This window comes from Lepisosteus platostomus, chromosome 13, assembly GCF_059453375.1.
Source record: "Lepisosteus platostomus isolate fLepPlt1 chromosome 13, fLepPlt1.hap1, whole genome shotgun sequence".
NCBI classification, from domain to species: domain Eukaryota; kingdom Metazoa; phylum Chordata; class Actinopteri; order Semionotiformes; family Lepisosteidae; genus Lepisosteus; species Lepisosteus platostomus.
Genome location: NC_142623.1, coordinates 24,609,287 through 24,631,311, shown reverse-complemented (window position 1 = coordinate 24,631,311; position 22,025 = coordinate 24,609,287). Strand labels below are relative to the sequence as shown.

At 38.6% G+C, this 22,025-nt stretch overlaps 1 protein-coding gene across 1 annotated transcript in view; it reads left to right on the top strand.

Annotated features, from left to right (window-relative positions):
- Positions 1-435: 435 nt before the first annotated feature.
- Positions 436-22,025, top strand: part of LOC148650223 (adhesion G protein-coupled receptor E1-like) — a 48,729-nt gene continuing 27,139 nt past the window's right edge. The window contains exons 1-9 of the mRNA XM_088603811.1: positions 436-479; positions 1,439-1,552; positions 2,492-2,667; positions 2,800-2,973; positions 3,885-4,079; positions 5,810-6,045; positions 16,857-16,923; positions 20,848-20,939; positions 21,250-21,409. Coding sequence (XP_088459937.1) covers positions 1,513-1,552; positions 2,492-2,667; positions 2,800-2,973; positions 3,885-4,079; positions 5,810-6,045; positions 16,857-16,923; positions 20,848-20,939; positions 21,250-21,409 — 1,140 coding nt within the window. The 5' untranslated portion in view covers positions 436-479; positions 1,439-1,512. The remainder of the gene's footprint in view (positions 480-1,438; positions 1,553-2,491; positions 2,668-2,799; positions 2,974-3,884; positions 4,080-5,809; positions 6,046-16,856; positions 16,924-20,847; positions 20,940-21,249; positions 21,410-22,025) is intronic.

The window sequence follows — 22,025 nt, the reverse complement described above, 5'->3', positions numbered from 1 at the left end:
CTCCCCTCCACCACCACGACGGCAGCCATAGTGCGCTGGAACGCTCACCACACATCAGCTATCAGTGGGGAGGAAAGCAGAGTAATGAAGCCATTTCATAGACGGAGATTATTTGGAGGAAATGATTGGTAAGGGCCAATGGGAAATTTGGCCAGGACGCCAGGGTTACACCCTTACTCTTTTCAAGAAACGCCCTGGGATTTTTAATGAACACAGAGAGTCAAATAATAATCAGAATTCTGATATACACATTTCTTAATTAAGTACACACCTAAACAATGAACATATTATTACCAAAAATAAAACATCATACTCCTTTTATGTACATAAATATTGTTTAAGAAAATACTACCCCCTCTTGGTATCTTCTAACAAATCAATCCACGCATGTACAACCCTGAAAGAGGCACTACTAAGCCAGCCCCTGTTGCCATACCAAAGTTCGGGTCCTACAGGTTGTGGGAGAAACCATTTTGCCGGTGAGAAATCCAAACAACTTATATATTTGAAACACGTGAGTTGATAACCAATATGGTTCATTTCACTTCTAAAACAAAGGAAAATGGGTGTTTGGTTTGAGTTAATGTTTAATTTTGATAACACGGGAACAACCTTACTGTAACGCTTATGGCCGACAAGCAGTGTGTGTAAGAGCCGGCGTACCAGAGCGGGTGACGTCACCGCCCTTCCCTGTGATAGCAGGACCACAGCTACTGGGCTGTAGAGAGATCTCTCTCTAGCTCACGGGGCTAGGTCGCTGCAGAGAGACGCGGAAGTCCCGGGTTCGAGCCACCTATACTTTGGGCCGACCAGATGCAGCAAGGGCACCCGCCTGAGCCCCCGTTGCGTTACATTGGTGTCAGAGTGGGATGGGATAGCCCTTCGCCGGGGACGGCGATTTAAGCGGGGGAGAGTGTAACGCTTACGGCCGACAAGCAGTGTGTGTAAGAGCCGGCGTACCAGAGCGGGTGACGTCACCGCCCTTCCCTGTGATAGCAGGACCACAGCTACTGGGCTGTAGAGAGATCTCTCTCTAGCTCACGGGGCTAGGTCGCTGCAGAGAGACGCGGAAGTCCCGGGTTCGAGCCACCTATACTTTGGGCCGACCAGATGCGGCAAGGGCGCCCGCCTGAGCCCCCGTTGCGTTACAGTACTTTACTTTGTGTGTGCACCCACAGAGCAAGCAAAGCTATCCCAGGAATTCCAGACTAGTTTGTTTACGTTGGAAACCAGAGTTATTGCCTTTGTTTAGATAGTGAAATGTTTGCGTATGTGTGTGTATGTGTACATGTGGATACCTCACAAGTGCCAGGTGATCGGGAAACGGAGTCTCCAGTCACAGTCAGATTGTTTATTTCACTTTCCATCTGAATAACAACACTGGAGGTTAAAAACCTTTCCCTCCAAATACAAATTTAACCTTTTTTTTTTCTTTTAGAGATTAGCTTGATTGTAATTGGACCTCAGGCAAATTTGACCAAAAACCCTATATTGACAACAAAGGAAAATTCTATGGAAATCAACCTGACAGGGATTGCTATGAACAACAATCGTAAGTTTTATAAAGTTTTCTTCCGGATGGTTTAGTCTTGTATGGTGCTGCAAAATGTAAGTGAAAGGGCAATGACAAAGATAAAAACCCAGTAACTGACACATTTTGAAAAAGACAAGCAAACTGTACAATACTTGGGAATTGCAATTAGTAAAGCATTTGTTCAGAAGCAAGAAAAGAAACAGGAAAGGAGAGAAACTCCCTACCAGTGTCCAAATTTAGAGCCCTGTGCTCGACATCTGTTTTTTAAGCTCGCAGTAGCAATTTCTTAACTTGTGCGTGGAACAAAAAGGTGGCTTCTGAAAATTGACTTCTCTGTCTTTGAAACTTCAGACTTACATTTTCATGCTTAATCTCTCAATTGGTAACACTGTTAAACAAGATGTGAACTTGATGGAGGTTCTTCTAAACGTATCATAATGAGAAACATGAGACTCATTTGCAAATTCCTGATTTGCAGAAGTGTTAAATTTCTATTTCAGAACATAAGATTATATTAAGGATGGCACAGTGGTGCCATAGTTAGCATTGCTGCCTCACGGTGCTAGGGCCCTGGGTTAAATTCCTGAAGTGTTATCTGCATGGAGTTTGTATGTTCTCTCCACGTTCATGTGGATTTCGTTCGGTTGCTTGGAGTCCTTTCAAAACCTAAAGACATACTGGTAGGTTAATTGGCATCTGGGAAAATAGTCCCTGACGTGAGAGTGTGCATATTTGTGTCTATATGTACCCTGAGGTGGACTGGCATCTTATCCACAGTCTATTCCTCCTTGATCCTGAAGCTTGCTATATTGGATACACCCTACTGTATATTGGATAAAGCAATGATAAAATATTTTATTCTGCTGGATATTTTATTATTGTAGTTTTTGTTGTTTCTGTGAGTGTAACCATGGGACTACATTGCCCATTTTCAACTTGTGATTTTTGCCTCACCAGGATCCGCAGCTGTAACTTTTATGTCCTTTACTGGAATGGAGAAACATTTAAGTGCCTCGTTCTTCAAGACTGACAATCAGACAGAAATGTTTTCAGATGTCATTGCAGCAATGTTACCCAAAACAAAAATCACAGATCTTTCAGAGCAAGTTAGTTTCACAATTAAGCACAAGAAGGTAAAGTGAATTATTCATTGCAGTTATTTCAGTGTGCTCTGAATTTTCCCAACATTGCAGCTTGTGACACAATCTCTCTCAGGATTGTCTGATCATCAGCATACGAAATGATATTGTTTTTTTCATTACAAGTCAAAGACAGAAGGTGGGCTCATGACCTGTGTCTACTGGAATGATGCAGGACAGGATAAGTTCTGGTCTGTGGAAGGATGCACAGCAAACTATTCAAATGAAAATTACACAGTGTGCATCTGCAACCATCTCTCCACCTTTGCTCTCATAATGCAAATGAAAGATGAAAGTGGGGTATGTGTATTTCTAGCAACTTGTAAACAGCATGGTTGAAGACTTTTCAATCAAATTCATGCAGGCCTTCAAAATCTCAAATAATAAGCCTTAACTTTGAAAAGTCTTAAAATATGGACCATAATATTTTTTTCAAAATCATCAGCATAGACCCCTGAGTGCAAGTAATATTGGAAAAAAATATTCCAAAAGTCACACTGCAATAGTAATTGGATGTAGGTTAAAATTTAAATGTGCGATTGGAATTGTTTTCTTCTCATTTTGTATAATGTGGAGATGCCAACTATTTGTACTTTTACATCCCTCATAAGTGTAGCTGTCAGATGCCATTTAGTATGGCTTTGTAACTCCAACTCTCTTACCAGCATTGCAGGCTTGAGGTGCCATCAGTCCCCATATAGTGTGTACAATGTCTTAGGTACCTCCTTGCACCTGGCTTACACAGGCCAAAAGAGTAATGAACAAACTCACTTCACCAAATAATCAAGCTCCATGCACCTGGAGGTTTGGATACTGTTAAGAGTCCTGGGGAATAACATTTTAACATTATTATCTGACATTGTAATACAATTTACATGTGCACTTCTCAAAAAGTGCCTTGCTAGATCTATCACAATTTGCATTATGATCCCTTAACTAATATACAATGAAGCACTAACACAGCTCTTACTGACTCTTATCTTACCTGGAGATGTTGTAAATTATAATTCAGAGATCACCTATCAACAGCCATTAGTTTACAGACATGATATGTCCAATGTGAATGGTTGCTTTCTCTGCTAGTTCCTTAGCGTGAATATTTATATCTAATACTCTGTCTAAAAACATTAGCTTTTCCAAGCAGTTTTTAGATACTGAAAAGAAACATTCTGGGTTTGTTGCAAAAAAAAAACTTTATTTTTGGTCTTCAGAGTAACAACTTGCTGGAATGGATCAACAATATTGCTGTGATCCTAGGCCTGGCATTTTTTGCCTGTGCCATTATAACCTTCATTTTCTGCAGCTGGAGTGCAAAAGTCAACAACACGGCTCGCCTCAACCTCTGCTTCTGCCTCTTCCTGGCTCAGCTACTTTTTCTGGTGGGAGCATCACACACTGAGAATAAGGTAATCTCTGCTGGGTTCATTGCGTCAAAGTCAGAAATCATACAGAGAGCAAGGAGAACACTGTTACGGTGACTGTCACAACTGGAGATCACAGAAACAGGGTTAATGGTATTATCAGAGTAATGTTATGGGGAGTACTGACATCACTTGGGCAACATTGATAGACAGATAAGACTTTATTGATCCCGAAGGGAAATTGTAGGTGACACCTGGCACACAAACACATCCAGGTTGGTATAATAATTATGGAAAAATAAATGAAAAATGAATCTAAAATAAAACCTAGCTTGTAGTTTGATCTCCTGATACCTTACTAAATATGATGGGCAGCTAACCTGCTATTAAATTATTTTTGATAGATTTAATACGTTCCTTATGAATGCTTTCCCCTTTTCTTTAATTGCATCAATTTATTGATCTGAAAAATAAACTAAGCATAAAATTAAAAACCTCTAAGCCATAGATGATAATGTAGGCCATGTTGTAGGTAAAGCCAAATCTCATTTGCACACCTCCAGTGGTTATATCAAATCACTTATTAAAAGTGATTTGCCACCATATCTGAATCTGCTATTGTCTAGTTTAATTCCTCAGATATAGTAGAAATTTTCATTTTTAATGTATTGTAACGCTTACGGCCGACAAGCACTGTGTGTAAGAGCCGGCGTACCAGAGCGGGTGACGTCACCGCCCTTCCCTGTGATAGCAGGACCACAGCTACTGGGCTGTGGAGAGATCTCTCTTTAGCTCACGGGGCTAGGTTGCTGCAGAGAGACGCGAAAGTCCCGGGTTCGAGCCTCCAGTCGGGATGGGGCCGACCAGATGCGGCAAGGGCGCCTGCCTGAGCCCCCGTTGCGTTACAGTATGAACAAACATCTATCCGTCCATTTTCTAACTGCTTCTTCCAAAATAGTCATGGCAAGCCAGCCAGAGCCTATCCCATAAAGCAACAGGTGCAAGGCAGGATACACCCTGGACAGGACACCAGTCCATTGTGGGGCAGGCAAACAGAATGCACACACTCACAACTAGGGACAATTTCTCATAAGTCTACCAACTGATATGTTTTGGACTGTGGGAGGAAAACAGAGTGCCCGGAAGAAACCCATGCAAACACAGGAAGAACATACAAACCTCACACAGATAGCCCCATACATCCAATATTGAACCCAGCGCCCTAGCTCTGAGGCAGCCATGATAACCACCGTGCCACTGTTGTTTGCTGGGCAAGGCTCCTGTATCCCCCCTGAAATTGGATTTACAGTAGCAGTTAGAAAATGGATGGATATTCAGAAAAGAGGTAATATGTTTTATAGCTGTGGTTTCTATATACAGTACATGGAAACCGCATACCCTGATGTTCTAGATGGTGATCCCATCTCCTAGATACCTCCCAACAGTACTTAAGAACACCAGAATAACACATTACACTTGAATACACAATGGTATATTCACAAAAAATGTTGTAAACAATGTGAACAAAACTAACATTCAGAAAAGAGTGCAATAGCCAATTAATAACTATGTATAAGTTATATATTACAAATGTTTTTTTTTATTTTTTACACAATAGAAATACTCAATCTCGTTGCATTTGAAGTCTGAAAAAACACTGAATGGAAAATTTTGGAGGAAACTCCAACATCTTCTGTATTATTTAATTGAGGAAAAAGAGGGAGTGCGTAGTATTCAGAGTAGAGTGTTGATGGGAATGTTTTGTTCGTTTTTAGGCATTTTGTTCAGTTATAGCTGGCGTCCTGCATTTCCTCTTCCTGGCCAGTTTTGTGTGGATGTTACTGGAGGCCCTCCAGCTCTTCCTGCTGGTGAGAAGCCTGGCACAAGTGAAGGTCATCCACAAAGAGGGGCTGCACTCTGCTTACCTTTTGCTGATTGGGTACAGCATCCCTACTGTTGTAGTTGGTGTATCTGCTGGAGTGTTTCCTGAGGGCTATGGAAGTGGTCAAATGTAAGTGAAAAGTAAGATTGGAATTGTTTGCGAACGTACTTTAATGTCCACAATATAAATGAGATTAATGCTAATCTACACTAATTGACTAATGCTACAGTAGATCCTTTTTTATACAACTGAAATGCATTTCTAAATCCAAAACTTTTTGATAGAAGTTTATTATTATATATGATAATATTACTGTTATTATATATTAATTTGCTATTACTTCCTCATTATTTTAAATATTTTAATTATTTGCTCATTAATTTTAAATAGGCTTATATGCTCAGTTTAAGCAAGAGTTGTTTAATATCTTCTCTGGCTGTTGACTTCATTGTAGATTCCAGACAGTTTTTTTTTTCATTTTCTTACTATTATTCCTTAATTATAATTCCTTTACAAAGAATCCCAAAATGCTTTACATCTAGTAGTACTCATTTCATCCACCTGTTGCTTCACTGTGGCAGATGATGTGAGGCAGCAGTTATAAGTCACAATACACAACAGATCAGGCAGAGAAGTATGAAATTATTTTACCAACGCAATAACTGGGGAATATTAGGGCACTTTGAAACAGATTGTATAAATACAGAGCAAATTTATCCAGAACATGCTAGATAACACCTCTTCCCTTATGAAGTTTATCATGTGATTAATCAATCGGGATCTTGGTTTACTGTCTTATCTAAAGAATGGCCCCTCCTACAGTACAGTATCCCTGGTCACCATATTAGGCCTTAGGTCTGGGAAGAGTGCTGCTTACTGGTCTACCAACACCACTTGCAGCTGCAACATGGATTTCCATGGTGGTTTCCAAATCTAGTACTGACCACTCCTAACCTTGTTTACCTTTCAGAGATCTGACAAGATGAGACTACAAGGTGATTATACTGCTGCCTTTCAATAAGGACAATTATTTTTGCTCTAGTAGATAATAAGAGAAACTCTGAAAAGGGTAAAATATTTATCAGCTGTAGTTCAGACATATGTTTCTTAGCACTGCTTTCCTGCTTTCCAAAATGAGTCTTGGACAAATGATTAATTTGTCAACTGATACTCATAAGCATGTGTTTGGAGTTCTCAGAGTTATGGAAATAAATAATTTTGCCTGAGACTGCAACAATACACTGCAGTGTAAAATCTATCACACTTTTTGTCTCACATAATACATAATAGTGCTAGAACTTACACATCTTACATACCTACTGTAGATAGTGTCTGAAATACAGCATGGGATTAGTGACATGAAGCTTAAAGGTTTTTTTGCCAGTTCACTGACAGGGCTGCAAGAAGTCACAATGCAGTTTGGCAAAGGTTTGAAATGAATTGGTTACTAAGAAGACCATATCTGAAGAACAAACAGGAACAATCAAAAGTAAGAAGATCGCTTTAGTAGCCATATACAATTTCTTGCATTAGGAATTTGTCCTTTCACATACCCCAGCTTGCTCTCCATGAGACACACAGGAAGAGAGAAAGAAGCTTGGGGTCAGAGCCAAGGGTCAGCCATTTATACAGCACCCCTGGAGCAGCTGGGGTTAAGGGCCTTGCTCAGGGGTCCAACAGAGTAGAATTCCTCTGCTGGCCGTGCGATTTGAACCGACAACCTTCTAGCTACAGACACAGATCCTTAGCAACGGTGCCACTGCTCTACCCCCCAAAATCAGCATGAGCCAAGCAGGAGTGCAAGAAAAAGGGCATTTTCTTATAATGCTCTACACCCATTTACAAGCTGTTTTTATACTTTAGAATATCTCTCATAGGTACCATGAAAATAATGTTCTGAGAAACATAATTTATGACAAATATTTACAGGGGGTGGACAAAATAAGTGAGAAACCAAACAATGTATGAATATTCATTAACTAATAATATGTTGGGCTGTCCTTTACCTTCAGAAAAGCTCCAGTCCTTATTGGAATACTGTTATTCAAGTTTCTAATGGGACATTCTTCTAGAAGGAAAAAATCTTTAAGGGAGGTTCCTGAATATAATGTTTAGATCTGGTTATTAGGGGGACCATGGAAGGTATTTGACTTTGTCCTTGTGTTCATGAAACCACTTTTAAATCCATTTAGCAGTCGTGTATGGGGATTATTATCATCTTGGAATAATTACCTCATTTTTCTTGAGGTAAAAATGTTTGCACCATAGGGTGGACCAGGTCACCTAAAATGGCTTTGTCTTTCTTGGCCATAATTCTACCATGCAAGAGACTAATCAGACCCCATGACTCCCATGACAATGGCTGCCCATATCATAACAGATCCCACACTATGTTTAACAGTTAGGAACAGGCAGTATGGGTTGAGGTCATTCTCTGGGTTTCTCCAAACATAAACCCATCCAGATATAGGAAAACATGTAAAAGACAACTCATCAAATCATATTACTTTTTTCCACTGCTCAGAAGTCTAGTTTTCTGCTCATACAACAGGCTATATGTTGCACATTTGTCTAGGACACAAGCTGTTTCTGAAAGGCAGCCCTACCATAAATATCAGCTCTGTTACGCTCACAACATACAGTACATTTTTATTGTGACTGGGTCAATCAGGTGTATATTTACTGTAGTTCTGTGGTCATTTTTAAGGTTTTGAGGTTTTTGTTTTGTGATTTTTAGCAATGTTCTTGTTAATTGATGGCCTATCACTGTTGGTGAGCTGTGGCTTGCAACCACTGTTCCTTTTTCTTAATGCTTTTCCCTTGTATGGAGAATGTTGTCATGATTTTTAACATTGACATTTGTCATTTACGTGAGTGATGCCCCTGCAAGTTGCAACTATATGACCTCTTTCAAAATCTTTAAGATTTCTGATGTTGCTTTGGAAACTCATATTAAAGTGTTGATTTCAAAGCGTTGGTCTTTTATAGAAGAAACACATTGCTGATTAGCAATGAAATTAGTATGTAGAACCCTTTTTAATTGTGATTTAACATCAAAATTATAATCCTTAGAAAAAGGAGGCGGTGCAGTGGCTCTTTGGCTAAGGATTTGCGCCTGTGGGTGGAAGGTTGCCGGTTTGTATCCTGTGGCCAGCAGAAGAATCCTACACCAGTGGGCCCTTGAACAAAGCCCTTAACCCTTAACAAAGCCCTAGGGGTGCTGTATAAATGGCTAATCCTGTGTTCTGACCCCAAGTTTCTCTCCCTGTCTTTTTGTCTCATGGAGAGCAAGTTTGGGTATGTGAAAAGACAAATTCCTAATACAAGAAATTGTATATGGCCAATAAAGTGATCTTGATCTCTTTTCCGTTAGGTGTTTCTACTTTGTCCACCCCGTGTTTAGGAATATTCTACATATACAGTGCACTCCAGAATTATTGGCACCCTTGGTAAACATGAGCAAAAAAGATAAATCTAACCTTTCAGTGAGGTAAAATTATTTCAAGGAAAATATATCCTTATAAAAAAATAAACATTGTTTCCTAAAAACATGTGTCACAATTATTGCATTTAGTACTTTTTTGCACCCTTGTTTTGCCAAGATAACAGCACTGAGTCTTCTCTTATAATGCTGGATGAGGTGGGAGAACACATATAAAATGATCTGAGACCATTCCTCCATACAGAATCTCTCCAGATCCTTCAGAGTCCTTGGTCCTTGCTTGTGGACTCTCCTCTTCAGCTCACCCCTCAGGTTTTCAATGGGGTTTAGGTCAGGGGACTGGGATGGCCACTGCAAATATTCGATTCTGTGGTCAGTGAACCATTTTTGTGTGGTTTTAGAGGTATGCTTTGGATCATTGCCCTGCTGGAAGATCCAGCCAAAATCCAGTCTTAGCCTCCTAGCAGAGGAAGACAGATTTTGATCTAAAATCTCCTGGTATTTGATGGAGTCCATGATGCCATGTATCTTAAGAAGATTCCCAGGGCCTTTGGAAGAAAAACAGCCCCACAAAATCACAGATCCACCACCATACTTCACAGTGCATATTAGGTTGTTTTCTGCATGACCTTGACCTTTATGCCAAACCCACCTCTGGTGTTTGTTGCCAAAACGCTCTATTTTTGTCTCATCTGACCATAGAACCCGGTTCCAATCAAAGTTCCAGTGATGTTTAGCTAACTCCAGGCGCTTAAGTTTGTGGTTTGATGACAGCAGAGGCTTTCTTCTAGCAAGCCTTCCAAATAGTTTGTTGGCATGGAGGTAGTGTCTAATTGTAGTTTTGGAGACTTGGTGACTCCAGGATGCAACCAACTCCTGCAATTGTCCAACTGTGATCCTTGGAGAACGTTTTGCCTCTCAAACCATCTTTCTCATTGTGAGTGGGGGCAAAATACACTTGTGTCCTCTTCCAGTACGATGGGCAAACGTTCCGAGGTCAAATTCTTCCAGCACGGGGGTACCTTTAAAGCGGAGACGATGGCACCGAAATTTTTTGGCGCGCCTTCTCTTTAAAGCCCTGGCCAAATATGAAGACAGTATGTACAGTTATAATTCAAACGGAATTAAAAACTACACATCCCAGTTACCATGGTGGTGCTTGTGATCATTGCGTTTAACCAATGAAACAGGGCGAAAAATCAGTCACATGAATTTGGGGCAGAGTTTCTAAAGCTTAACCTATCAGCAACAAAGCGAAATTTACACGATAGGCTACCTCAGACTGTCAGTTACACGACTGTGTATGTCGCTTAAGCCACTCCTATTTGGCATTTTAGTTATGGAGGCGAGAAGACGCCCCCCCCCCCCGGGTGCCTGATTTGCCGCCATCTTTAACTGTTCTGTGTCCGAATCACAGTAGCTACGTGTACGAAATAAAGTTCATCCCACCTACAAAACATATATATTTTTGTGGTAAGAGGGAGCAAAACATCAGTATTTACTGCTATTAATTACTGTACGATTTGAGTTGAAATCTGAGCCTAAATATAAAGTTAAAATCTCGACAAAGCAATGTAGGAAATACACAGAAAATAAATCCTTTCTGACATCTAAAATCAGTTTCGATCAAGGTCTCTAAAACGAACAAGAAAAAGAGGATTTTTGGAGGGCAATTACGCTGTGTTTATATAGAATAAGTGATTTATGAGCAATCTAATTTCTTGTTCATTTAAAACAGTGAAATGTCAGCTGCAAAAGATCGCACCAGAAACAGCACTCTCTCTGCCTGTCATAGACGTTCAGGAAAGGGTGAATGAAGTCATGTCAAGTACAATAATTCGGTGATCAATAATAACAGTTGTAGGACAAGAAACAAAAGATAGTGAAAACTTAAGGCTAAAACTCAAATTCATTCTACAAATTAATGCAAATGAAAATTCAGGACGTTAAAGTGCACAAAAATGCACATGGGCAAAAAGTTTTAGAAATGGAGCAGGTGTTGCTTTGAAATAAACAAACAGAAAAAAAGCCATGACTATAGTGCAGAAGAGGGATGCAGGAACACTTGCTTAGAGATACAAAAAAATCACAAAAAGGTGTATGTTACAAAAGAACATGCAAACATGTTCATCATGTACATGAACATGTACATCAATTTCCCTTCGCGATCAATAAAGTCTTATCTATAAACATGAAACAGAGTGAGGAATCAGAAAATTATCATGCATAAAAAACAGCAATTCTGTCAGTGAGCCCTAAATGAATTAATAGCAACCGTAGTTTCATGGAGGGCTTCTCAGATAGTTGGGCATTCAGGTAGATTGGCAGGTGAAAGGATTTGTAAACATATTTTGTTAAAGCAAGTCAGTGTTTTCCGCAACACATAAAAGACATTTTTCCAAGAAAGTTTAGCCTTTGTCACTAATGAAACCACTAAATAAAGACATAAATATAGAAATCTTCAGATTTTTTTTATTCAATGTTGGTAGCAGGATGAACTGTCAGGTTGAGCTAAGTGTATATTTGTGTATATTTATATATAAGATGTTAACAGTGAAAAAAGGTATTTAGAAATGAATTATTTCAAGAAGACCATTTTCAGAATAATTGCAAATCTAGCAGGATAGAGAAAGCACAGAAAACAGGCAGTTAGATTGATCAGACTAGTATGAAAAGTCATTTAGCAAAGGGAATGAGAAGAGTGACAAACTAGTATACTTTAGATCTTTTTTTCTGAACCAGGGAAAATCTGATCATGTTTCTCTATAACAATAATGAAAAACTTTATTTTATATATCACCTTTAAAAGTGGCATCCCAAAGCAATACAGTAGATGTAAAAACAGACAAAACAGATTACAAAGTAAATAATCTGAAAGACAAGCAGTTAGAGGTGCTAACAAAATTAGAAAATGAAGCAGATACAGACACTAAGTCTTCTAAAAAGAAAGGTTCTGAGGTTAGATTTAAATGCACTCAGGGTACGTGACTGATATCACTGGGGATACAAATTGAGAGCTCTGGGGTGCAGCTAGAGAACAGCTAGAAGACCAGAGTCAGATGGACAAAAGTGGGGAGTAGACAGATAATAAGCCATATACTGTAGGTACTGAATGAGGATTTTGAAGTTGACTCGAAACCTGATAGGTAACCAGTGCAAGGACTTGAAAACAGGTGTAATGCATGCCTGATAGGATTCTCGCTGTCATATTCTGAACATATTGAAGATTGCTCAGTGTGGATTTAATTTCCCCAGTGAACAGGATGTGCATTTATTAATTCTAGGTTTCTTGATTTCTCTAGTTCTTAGTTTCTCTAGTTCCCTTTAAAATAAACTATTATTCCACAATGCAGAGTATTACATGGCCAGTATTTACACATGATATTTGTGATTTAAAGAAATTAACACAAGCAGCTTTTGGAGATTTAAGTGTTGGCTGAGTTATTGCAGGATAAAAGACTAGAAATGTTGGTAAGAGGAAGATAATTTTGGGAAAGCCGAGGAATACACCGATAACAAGAACACTTCCTAATGGGGTTAGGCATACTTTTGATGAAGATGAAGTTAACAGACTGTATGTTTACATAGATACTGAAATGAGGATTGTATTTTAGATTTTGTGTAGTTGCTAGCATTGAACTGTGTGTTGGATGCACATGAATTGAAGGAATGGGCAAACATAGCTGATGCTGATCCACAGAGCCAGCATATTAAGTTGTTTATAATTAGAGGCAATTTGTTTAAATAAGTAGGTATGGATACTGATGTGCAAGAGAGGTGGAAAGGCTGTTTCTTTAAGTCAGCACTATAAAATATTTTATTCTCAGTGAGATGCTGCCATTTCATAGTGGTTTTCTAACGCTGTGTATAGTTCCATCCACACAGTGCCTTTACTTCCATCCATTTCTAATCTCTTTATCCAGTACAGAGGATTTGGAGCCTATCCCAGTAAGCAACGGACACAAGGCAGAATACACCCTGGACATAGCGCCAGTCCATCACAGGACAGACAGACACAAACACACACACACACCAGGGCCAGTTTTCCCATAAACCAATTAACTTACCAGTATGTTTTGGAGTGCGAGAGGGAGTCATATCACACATATGGAGAAAAACCATGTAACCCAGAGAGAACATGCAAACCCCACACACACAGGATGGCAGGAATTGAACCTAGGACCCCAGTGCTGCAAGATAGCAATGCTAACTACTTCGCCACCATTATAAATGGATGGATATCTTAGTTATCTTTCTAGTTCACAGGTTTGCATGCATAATTTAATTTTGAAAGCCACTGAGACATCAGGTACTACTGTTGTATTTATGAAAAAGAAACAAAACAAAAAGCATACTAACAACTGTGCCATCCTACTCCTTAGTTAATACATTTTATTATTCATTAACAGTTAACATTGTTAGCAAAATATTTTGAATTATATTTAACCCTATTTTTTCTTTAGTTTTGTATTAAACTAATATATGATAGTCAGATTTAATGTATATTTGAACAATGAAAATATATTTTTACAAGATGCGGGGGAAAGAGCAACAACTTATTAAAGTGCTAAATTTAATATTATTGATTGCTAATAGTTTATGCTAACACCTAACTTTCTTAATTAGATTTATTTAAAACAGTGAACTAAGTGTAACATACCATTCAGAAATACAATCGAGAATAGTTTTGTGGTGTTTGTATGGATGAAACGTTTCTAAAATGTATAACGTAACAAAATTAAAGACGATTAAAATCTGTAATCTTTCCACTTGTAATGTCATTAGACAGAACAACAAGTTTCTGCTTTGTCTAAGGATGGTATCAAAAAGTAGTCTAAGTGGTGAGAAAGCTGTGCTTAATGATAATTAAGTGACTTAAAAATAAAAAGAGATGCTTTACATTGCTTGATTAATTTTAAAAACTAAGTTATAAATGCAGACGCGCCTCCTCCCTCTCTCGGTGCTGCTCCCCTCTCTGACGCAGCGCAGTGGGCGGTACGCTATATTCAGAGCCTCTGATTGGAAAAAAAACAGGAAGAGAAAGAATGGGATTTTTTATCTTCGAAACGTGTGTTGTCTTTATGAAATTCGTGTATTTTAAACGTTTAATTAAGAAGTAAAAACCTTACAGCGTACACAAAGATTCTGAGCTGATCACGAGGAAGAAAAATCACCTATTTTTTGCGCATAAAAAGTGGTTTTTAACTCTCGAAACCTGTTTTTATAGGTTTTAAAGTCGTGCAATGTCTAAGTTAAGCAGGAACACATCATTATATCTAATTTTTTATTTCTTTAAAAAAAAAAATTAAAAATCGTTTGCCCAGCCTACTTCCAGGCAGGTTCATCACAGCTCCAGTTGTTTGAAACGTCTTAATTATTGCCCTAATAGTGGAGATGGGTATTTTCAGGTGTGAAGCTATTTGTATATAGCCATTGCCTGATTAATGAAGGTCAACAACCTTTTGTCTTCCTCCTGTTGGATGACTAAGGGTGTTTGGCCTGCATGTTACCTTATATATATATACCCCACTGAAACATGAAGTCATGGATGATCGCTTAAGAGTTCCTAAAGACTCAGGTGTGCTTAAAAAAGGTAAAATATTAATAGGAATATATGTAAATTCTATTTTGTTCATAGGAATTTCTAGGGATGCCAATAATTGTGCCAATAATTTTTGAGAAAAATGTTTATTTTTTATAAAGATTTTTTTTCCTTTGAATAATTTTACCTCACTGAAAGGTTAGAACTTTCCAGAAAAATCCAGACGTTTTACTAAATTAACTAAAAATAAAAAAACAAAAAATAATTGAATGCATACAGTAAGAGTTAATACTTGGTAAGACCACCTTGACAGCAATTACAGCTGTGAGTCTCTTGGCAAGTCTCTGTCAGAATTGCACATCTTGACACTGGAATGTTTGCCCATTCTTCTTGGCAAAATTGCTCAAGCTCCATCAAGTTAGATGGGGACTGTTTGTGAACAGCAATTTTTAAATCATTCCACAGATGCTCAATTGGATTGAGGTCTGGGCTTTGACTGGGCCACTCCAGGACATGAACGTTTTTGATTTTAAGCCACTCCAGTGTCGCTTTTGATGTTTGTTTCGGGTCATTGTCCTGTTGGAAGATGAATCGTCATCCAAGTCCCAATGCATTTGCGGATTGCAGCACATTTTCCTCCAGGATTTTTTTGTACTTAGCTCCATCCATTTTTCCTTCTATCTTTATGAGTTTTCCAGTCCCTGCCACAGAGAAGCGCCCCCAAAGCATGATGCTGCCACCATCATGGTTCACTGTAGGGATGGTGTTCTCAGTGTGATGTACTGTGTTTGGTTTGCTTCAAACATAAAGTTCAGTTTTGGTCTCATCAGACCATAGAATCTTCCTCCAAATTATCGAGTCTCTCACATGCCTATGGGCAAATTCCAGCCAAGATGTGATCTGAGTTTTTTTCAACAAAGGCTTTCTTTTTGCCACCCTTCCATACAAGCCAGATTTATGAAGTGTGCGTGCTATTGTTGTCTAATGCACAGTTTCTCCCATCTCTGTCAAGGAGGACTGTAACTCCTTTAGAGTTGCTATAGGTTTCTTGGTGGCCTCTCTTACTGTGGCTTTTCTTGCCCAGACACTCGGTTTTGAAGGACAGCCAGTTCTGGGCAGATGCACAGTTGTTTCATATTTTCTCACCTTTTTAATGACGGACTTCGAGTTATATTCAATGCCTTGAAAATTTTCTTATATCCTTGCCCTGACAGGTATTTTTCAAGAACCTTGTCTTGGATCTGCTTGAAATGTTCCTTGGTCATTTCCTTGGAAATGCACTAAGTGGGGAATCTTCCAGACATAGGTGTATTTATTCTGAAATCATGTGAAACACTACAACTGCACACATTTGGACTCTAGTCAAGTAACTATGTGACATGGAGAACAGAGTTGGTTACTTCAGAGGTAATATAGATGTGTCAAAGCAAGGGGGCGAATACTTATGCATTCTGTTTTTTATTTTTAATTAATTTAGTAAAATTTCTGGATTTTTTTTCACTTAGATGTTATAGAGTCCTTTGTGTTGATGTCAAAAATTCTCAGTTAAATAAATGAATGTCCCATGCTGTAACACAATAAAATGTGAAAAAGTCCAAGGGGGTGTAGACTCTCTACAAGCACTGTAAATATATATATATAGGAAAATGGTACACAGTTTTATATGTCACGTATGTTTTCTGCAAATACACAATAGGTGTCTGTCTCCCTGCTTCAGCATGCAAAGAGCAAATTAAAACCCTTTCAAACACAGACAGATCAAAGCTTACAACTAAGAGGAGAAACAGTAAAAATAGAAAGTAGGCTTTTAAACTCAGAGTGGCATACCATTCTTCACAATTCCCTCAAGGAAGCTTCATAAAGAATATCATAATAGCAAACTGAAAAATGTGTTCTGTGACTTTCAGAGCTATAAATACAAATAAAAATGTAAAAACTTCTGTTGCTATATTTCAGCTGCTGGCTGAAACAAGAAAATAACTTCAAGTGGACTTTTCTGGGCCCCGTGTGCTTTATTCTCACAGTAGGTAGTTCCCTTTATCTTTTTTCTTTGTATTCTGAAGCAAACAGAAAAAGAAATATTTGTGGGGTGTACCATTGCAGATTCTTGTAAGTTTCTCAAGGATAATATGCAAACACCATGAAAACTGCATCTACCTGTCATTCTATTACACAACTGATGAATTCTTGGTTTTCAAAAGGTAATACAGAAAGCTAGTTGATGTTGGTTTTCTTTACATCATGAGGTGCAGAGATGCTCCTATGGATAAGATCTTCACATAACTTTCACACGATCTTTCATTTAGTGAATGTTTTTTTAACTTTCTGTCTAAAAAAACTGAATGAGCACACTTCTAAAGCAAGGTAATGGCCTCATTCAAATTTTGTAAAAAATAGCTAAACATCTACAGTTAAATGTCTTTATATTCAAACAGTTGCACATTGGTGATGAAAAGAAAAACACAGAATACGGTTCTCAACAACCCATTAAAGGAATGTTCTATAAAAGCACCCGTAAGCTTTTATAGTATCTGTAAATCAAGAAGAAAGCTTAGGCTTTCTTTTCAGTGCAAATAGTACCCTAGTTTCAGTTTGTAATAGCAAATATTTTCTCTATAATGAGTTAAGAAATTTGTATGTGTGATCTTGAAATATTACCAATTTTGACTTTGCTTTCCGAATATCATTAGAGGTACTGTAGCTGGTACAAAATTAGAAACTCATTACAACAAATATAAGATTTAATTAGCAATATGTACAGTACCTTATTTATGATGTTATCTCCTCTTACAGACATACAGTGCCTTGCGAAAGTATTCGGCCCCCTTGAACTTTTCAACCTTTTGCCACATTTCAGGCTTCAAACATAAAGATATAAATTTTTTATTTTATGTGAAGAATCACCAACAAGTGGGACACAATTGTGAAGTGGAACGAAATCTATTGGATTTTTGAAACTTTTTTAACTAATAAAAAAATGAAAAGTGGGGCGTGCAAAATTATTCGGCCCCTTTACTTTCAGTGCAGCAAACTCACTCCAGAAGTTCAGCGAGGATCTCTGAATGATCCAATGTTGTCCTAAATGACTGATGGTGATAAATAGAATCCACCTGTGTGTAATCAAGTCTCTGTATAAATGCACCTGCTCTGTGATAGTCTCAAGGTTCTGTTGAAAGCGCAGAGAGCATCATGAAGACCAAGGAACACACCAGGCAGGTCCGTAATACTGTTGTGGAGAAGTTTAAAGCCGGATTTGGATACAAAAAGATTTCCCAAGCTTCAAACATCCCAAGGAGCACTGTGCAAGCGATCATCTTGAAATGGAAGGAGTATCAGACCACTGCAAATCTACCAAGACCTGGCCGTCCCTCTAAACTTTCAGCTCAGACAAGGAGAAGACTGATCAGAGATGCAGCCAAGAGGCCCATGATCACTCTGGATGAACTGCAGAGAACTACAGCTGAGGTGGGAGAGTCTGTCCATAGGACAACAATCAGTCTTACACTGCACAAATCTGGCCTTTATGGAAGAGTGGCAAGTAGAAAGCCATTTCTCAGATATCCATAAAAAGTCTCGTCTAAAGTTTGCCACAAGCCACCTGGGAGACACCCCAAACATGTGGAAGAAGGTGCTCTGGTCAGATGAAACCAAAATCGAACTTTTTGGCCACAATGCAAAACGATATGTTTGGCGTAAAAGCAACACAGCTCATCACCCTCAACACACCATCCCCACTGTCAAACATGGTGGTGGCAGCATCATGGTTTGGGCCTGCTTTTCTTCAGCAGGGACAGGGAAGATGGTTAAAATTGAGGGGAAGATGGATGCAGCCAAATACAGGACCATTCTGGATGAAAACCTGTTGGAGTCTGCAAAAGACCTGAAACTGGGACGGAATTTTATCTTCCAACAAGACAATGATCCCAAACATACAGCAAAATCTACAAAGGAATGGTTCACAAATAAACGTATCCAGGTGTTTGAATGGCCAAGTCAAAGTCCAGACCTGAATCCAATCGAGAATCTGTGGAAAGAGCTGAAAACTGCTGTTCACAAACGCTCTCCATCCAACCTCACTGAGCTCGAGCTGTTTTGCAAGGAAGAATGGGCAAGAATTTCAATCTCTCGATGTGCAAAACTGATAGAGACATACCCCAAGCGACTTGCAGCTGTAATCGCAGCAAAAGGTGGCTCTACAAAGTATTAACGCAAGGGGGCCGAATAATTTTGCACGCCCCACTTTTCATTTTTTTATTAGTTAAAAAAGTTTCAAAAATCCAATAGATTTCGTTCCACTTCACAATTGTGTCCCACTTGTTGGTGATTCTTCACATAAAATAAAAAATGTATATCTTTATGTTTGAAGCCTGAAATGTGGCAAAAGGTTGAAAAGTTCAAGGGGGCCGAATACTTTCGCAAGGCACTGTACATACATCACAGCACTTTTCACACTGCAGTGAAATCCAATCTTGTATAATTGCTTATCTGAGTTCCTGGAAGTTTGCACTATCTTTGAAGCCAATCTCTGTAGAGTATTCTAGGCATGTTCTGTGGACTCCCACTTCAGTGCATCCACTGGCCAGTCTCTATCCACCAGCCAAATGTGTGCATGCTTTATCTCCCATAAAGATAATGTGAGGTCTGTTGGCATATCTGAATATCAGAAGATCTCATTACTGTATGGATGCAGATCTCATATCTCATGGAGCAGTCAAGGAACATAAGAATGTGGAGTTGTATGCAACCATTGATCGTGATCTGCCTAGACCATGAATCCGCCACTGCTCTAATGGTTCTGTCTCATGGTGTTTGATGAATGATATTAAGTTTCTCAGTTCTTTGTTCTATTATTTAATTATATAATCTTCACAAAGCACACGATCTTCCTAAACAACCTGTCACTCTTCTTATCACTTACTATTTGGCAAGGGGTGCCACACTTTTACCAACAATTACTCCCATGATACACCAGAAGTTAGTTTGTTGTTCTCTCTCTCACCGAGTCAGCTGATGGTAAATCTGGAGCTCTCATTCTCCCTCCTTCCAGATTGAAGCCTAGAAGCATAAGCTTTTCTTCTTTGGTGTTCTTACTGTATATATCTCTTAATTAATCCAAAAAGAGTGGCAGTTTCCACACAGAATCTATTCTTTCCCTCTTGTGGAATTTCACCCCCTCTAAGTTCTAATTATTAAAATCAGCCCAGGTTCTAATTTTTCCAGCCATTTTTCATCAACAAGTCTTCCAAAGCCACCACTCTCTACCTCACAATCCCATTCTAGATGCTGTTGACACCAGGATAAATGTCTCTGGGAGTTTGCTAACAAGAGGAAAACCATATCACTATTTTGGCCAATAATGAAACCGTATGGCAATGACCTATTTCCGTATAGATCTTCCTGTGGCTATAGACAGCTCATGGGCATGATAGCTAGCAAAAATATGTATGTGGCACCTGACATTTACATTTACATCCAAGAAACAGTTGTTTTAAGATACTGAGACTCTAAGGAGGTCTTGGACAAATCTCTAGGCAACATTTTTGAAACATTTAGCTTCCCTGCAGCATCAATATTAGTTTTCCAGTCTTACATTTGTCCTTTTGCTCTCCACTCAGATTGTTATCCAAAGAGTATTTTTATATTCTCAACATGATAACTCAACATGATAATCTCAACATGATTGTCTGACTGCAGATAATCAACAAAATACAAAAAAATGTGTTTTCTGTAGTGTAATTCACTGTAAGCTCCTCTTAATAAATGTAAGACTTAATATCTTTTGTAGTTTTTTTACTTTAAATTTACCTGTTTGTGGATTGCAATAAGCAAATTCATGTTTATCTATTGTTTCTAAATAATAAAGGATGAATTAATAATAATAAGACTGCAAATTGGCATGCCTATATACATACAGCTATGATTATATATGTATATATCATTTCTGCAGATCAACTTGTTTTTGTTTTGTGCAATTATCTGGCATCTCAGATTAACTCTGGTTCACATGAAGAGTGACATCTCCAAAATTAAAGACACCAGGTAAGAGCAGCATTTCTTTCATGTTTTTCATATCTTTCATCTGTAGACAGCAGGCAAGATTCTTTTACCAATAAAATGTCCCACAGAAAATGACATGAGACATTTCCATCAAGGATAACCAATATTTTGTTGTATATTTTAAGCTTTACTGTTCAGTAAATACAGTACTTAAGAAATTAATACATACTGTACTATATAATCATTGAAAAGCAATTTTCATTTTAAGCAGTGAATAGTTGGGTTGTGTAAAAGAGTCATAGCTGGGTCTTATCAACTCAATCCCAATGTGTGTTTTCTGTATCTCTGGCAGGATAATAGTTTTCAAATCTGTTACCCAATTTGTCATACTGGGCTGCAGCTGGATCTTGGGCTTCTTCCAAGGTTCCACTCTGCTATCGTATTTGTTCACTGTACTAAACTCGCAACAGGGGACTTTCATTTTCATTGTACACTGCCTGCTCAACAGAGAGGTAAGAGTCCTGTCTGTGTAATCTCATAGGCTTTACCTAACATGTCAGTAGTTTTATTTTAGTAAGGAGCTAAGAATGTAATACAATTACATATATCCATACACACTCATTTTGCTTTCATTTCATTCTGCATTTTAATTTTAAGATAAGCACCACTCTGTTGATATGGACTGGATTACACTATCTACTGTACATGCATACTAAAGTTAACCTATATTAGGAACAAGTAATAGTTCCTAATAGTTTATTCCATGCTGAAAAAAAGAAGAAAGAGAACACAACATTTCGGCCATGGAGCCTTCTTCAGGTGTGAGAGTGACAGGGCAGTAGGCAAAGGTAAAGTAGTGGGAGAACAAAGGTTGGGAGGGAGGAGGAGTGAGAGGCGGGAGCAGGGGACAGAAAGAGAGGCCAATCAAGAGGTGTGAAGTCAGAATGGGTGCAGAGAGGTGTGAAATTAAACTTCTAATGAATGGAGAAAATTTAAAAGAACAGTAGTCTGTCGTTAAGAGAAGGGAGAATGTGTGATCCTAGCTGCAGAATGATTTTGGTTTCGGTGGTCTTTCTGATGTACAGTATGAGTTCGGAAAACCGTCTTTGAGAACACAGACGGAGAGAT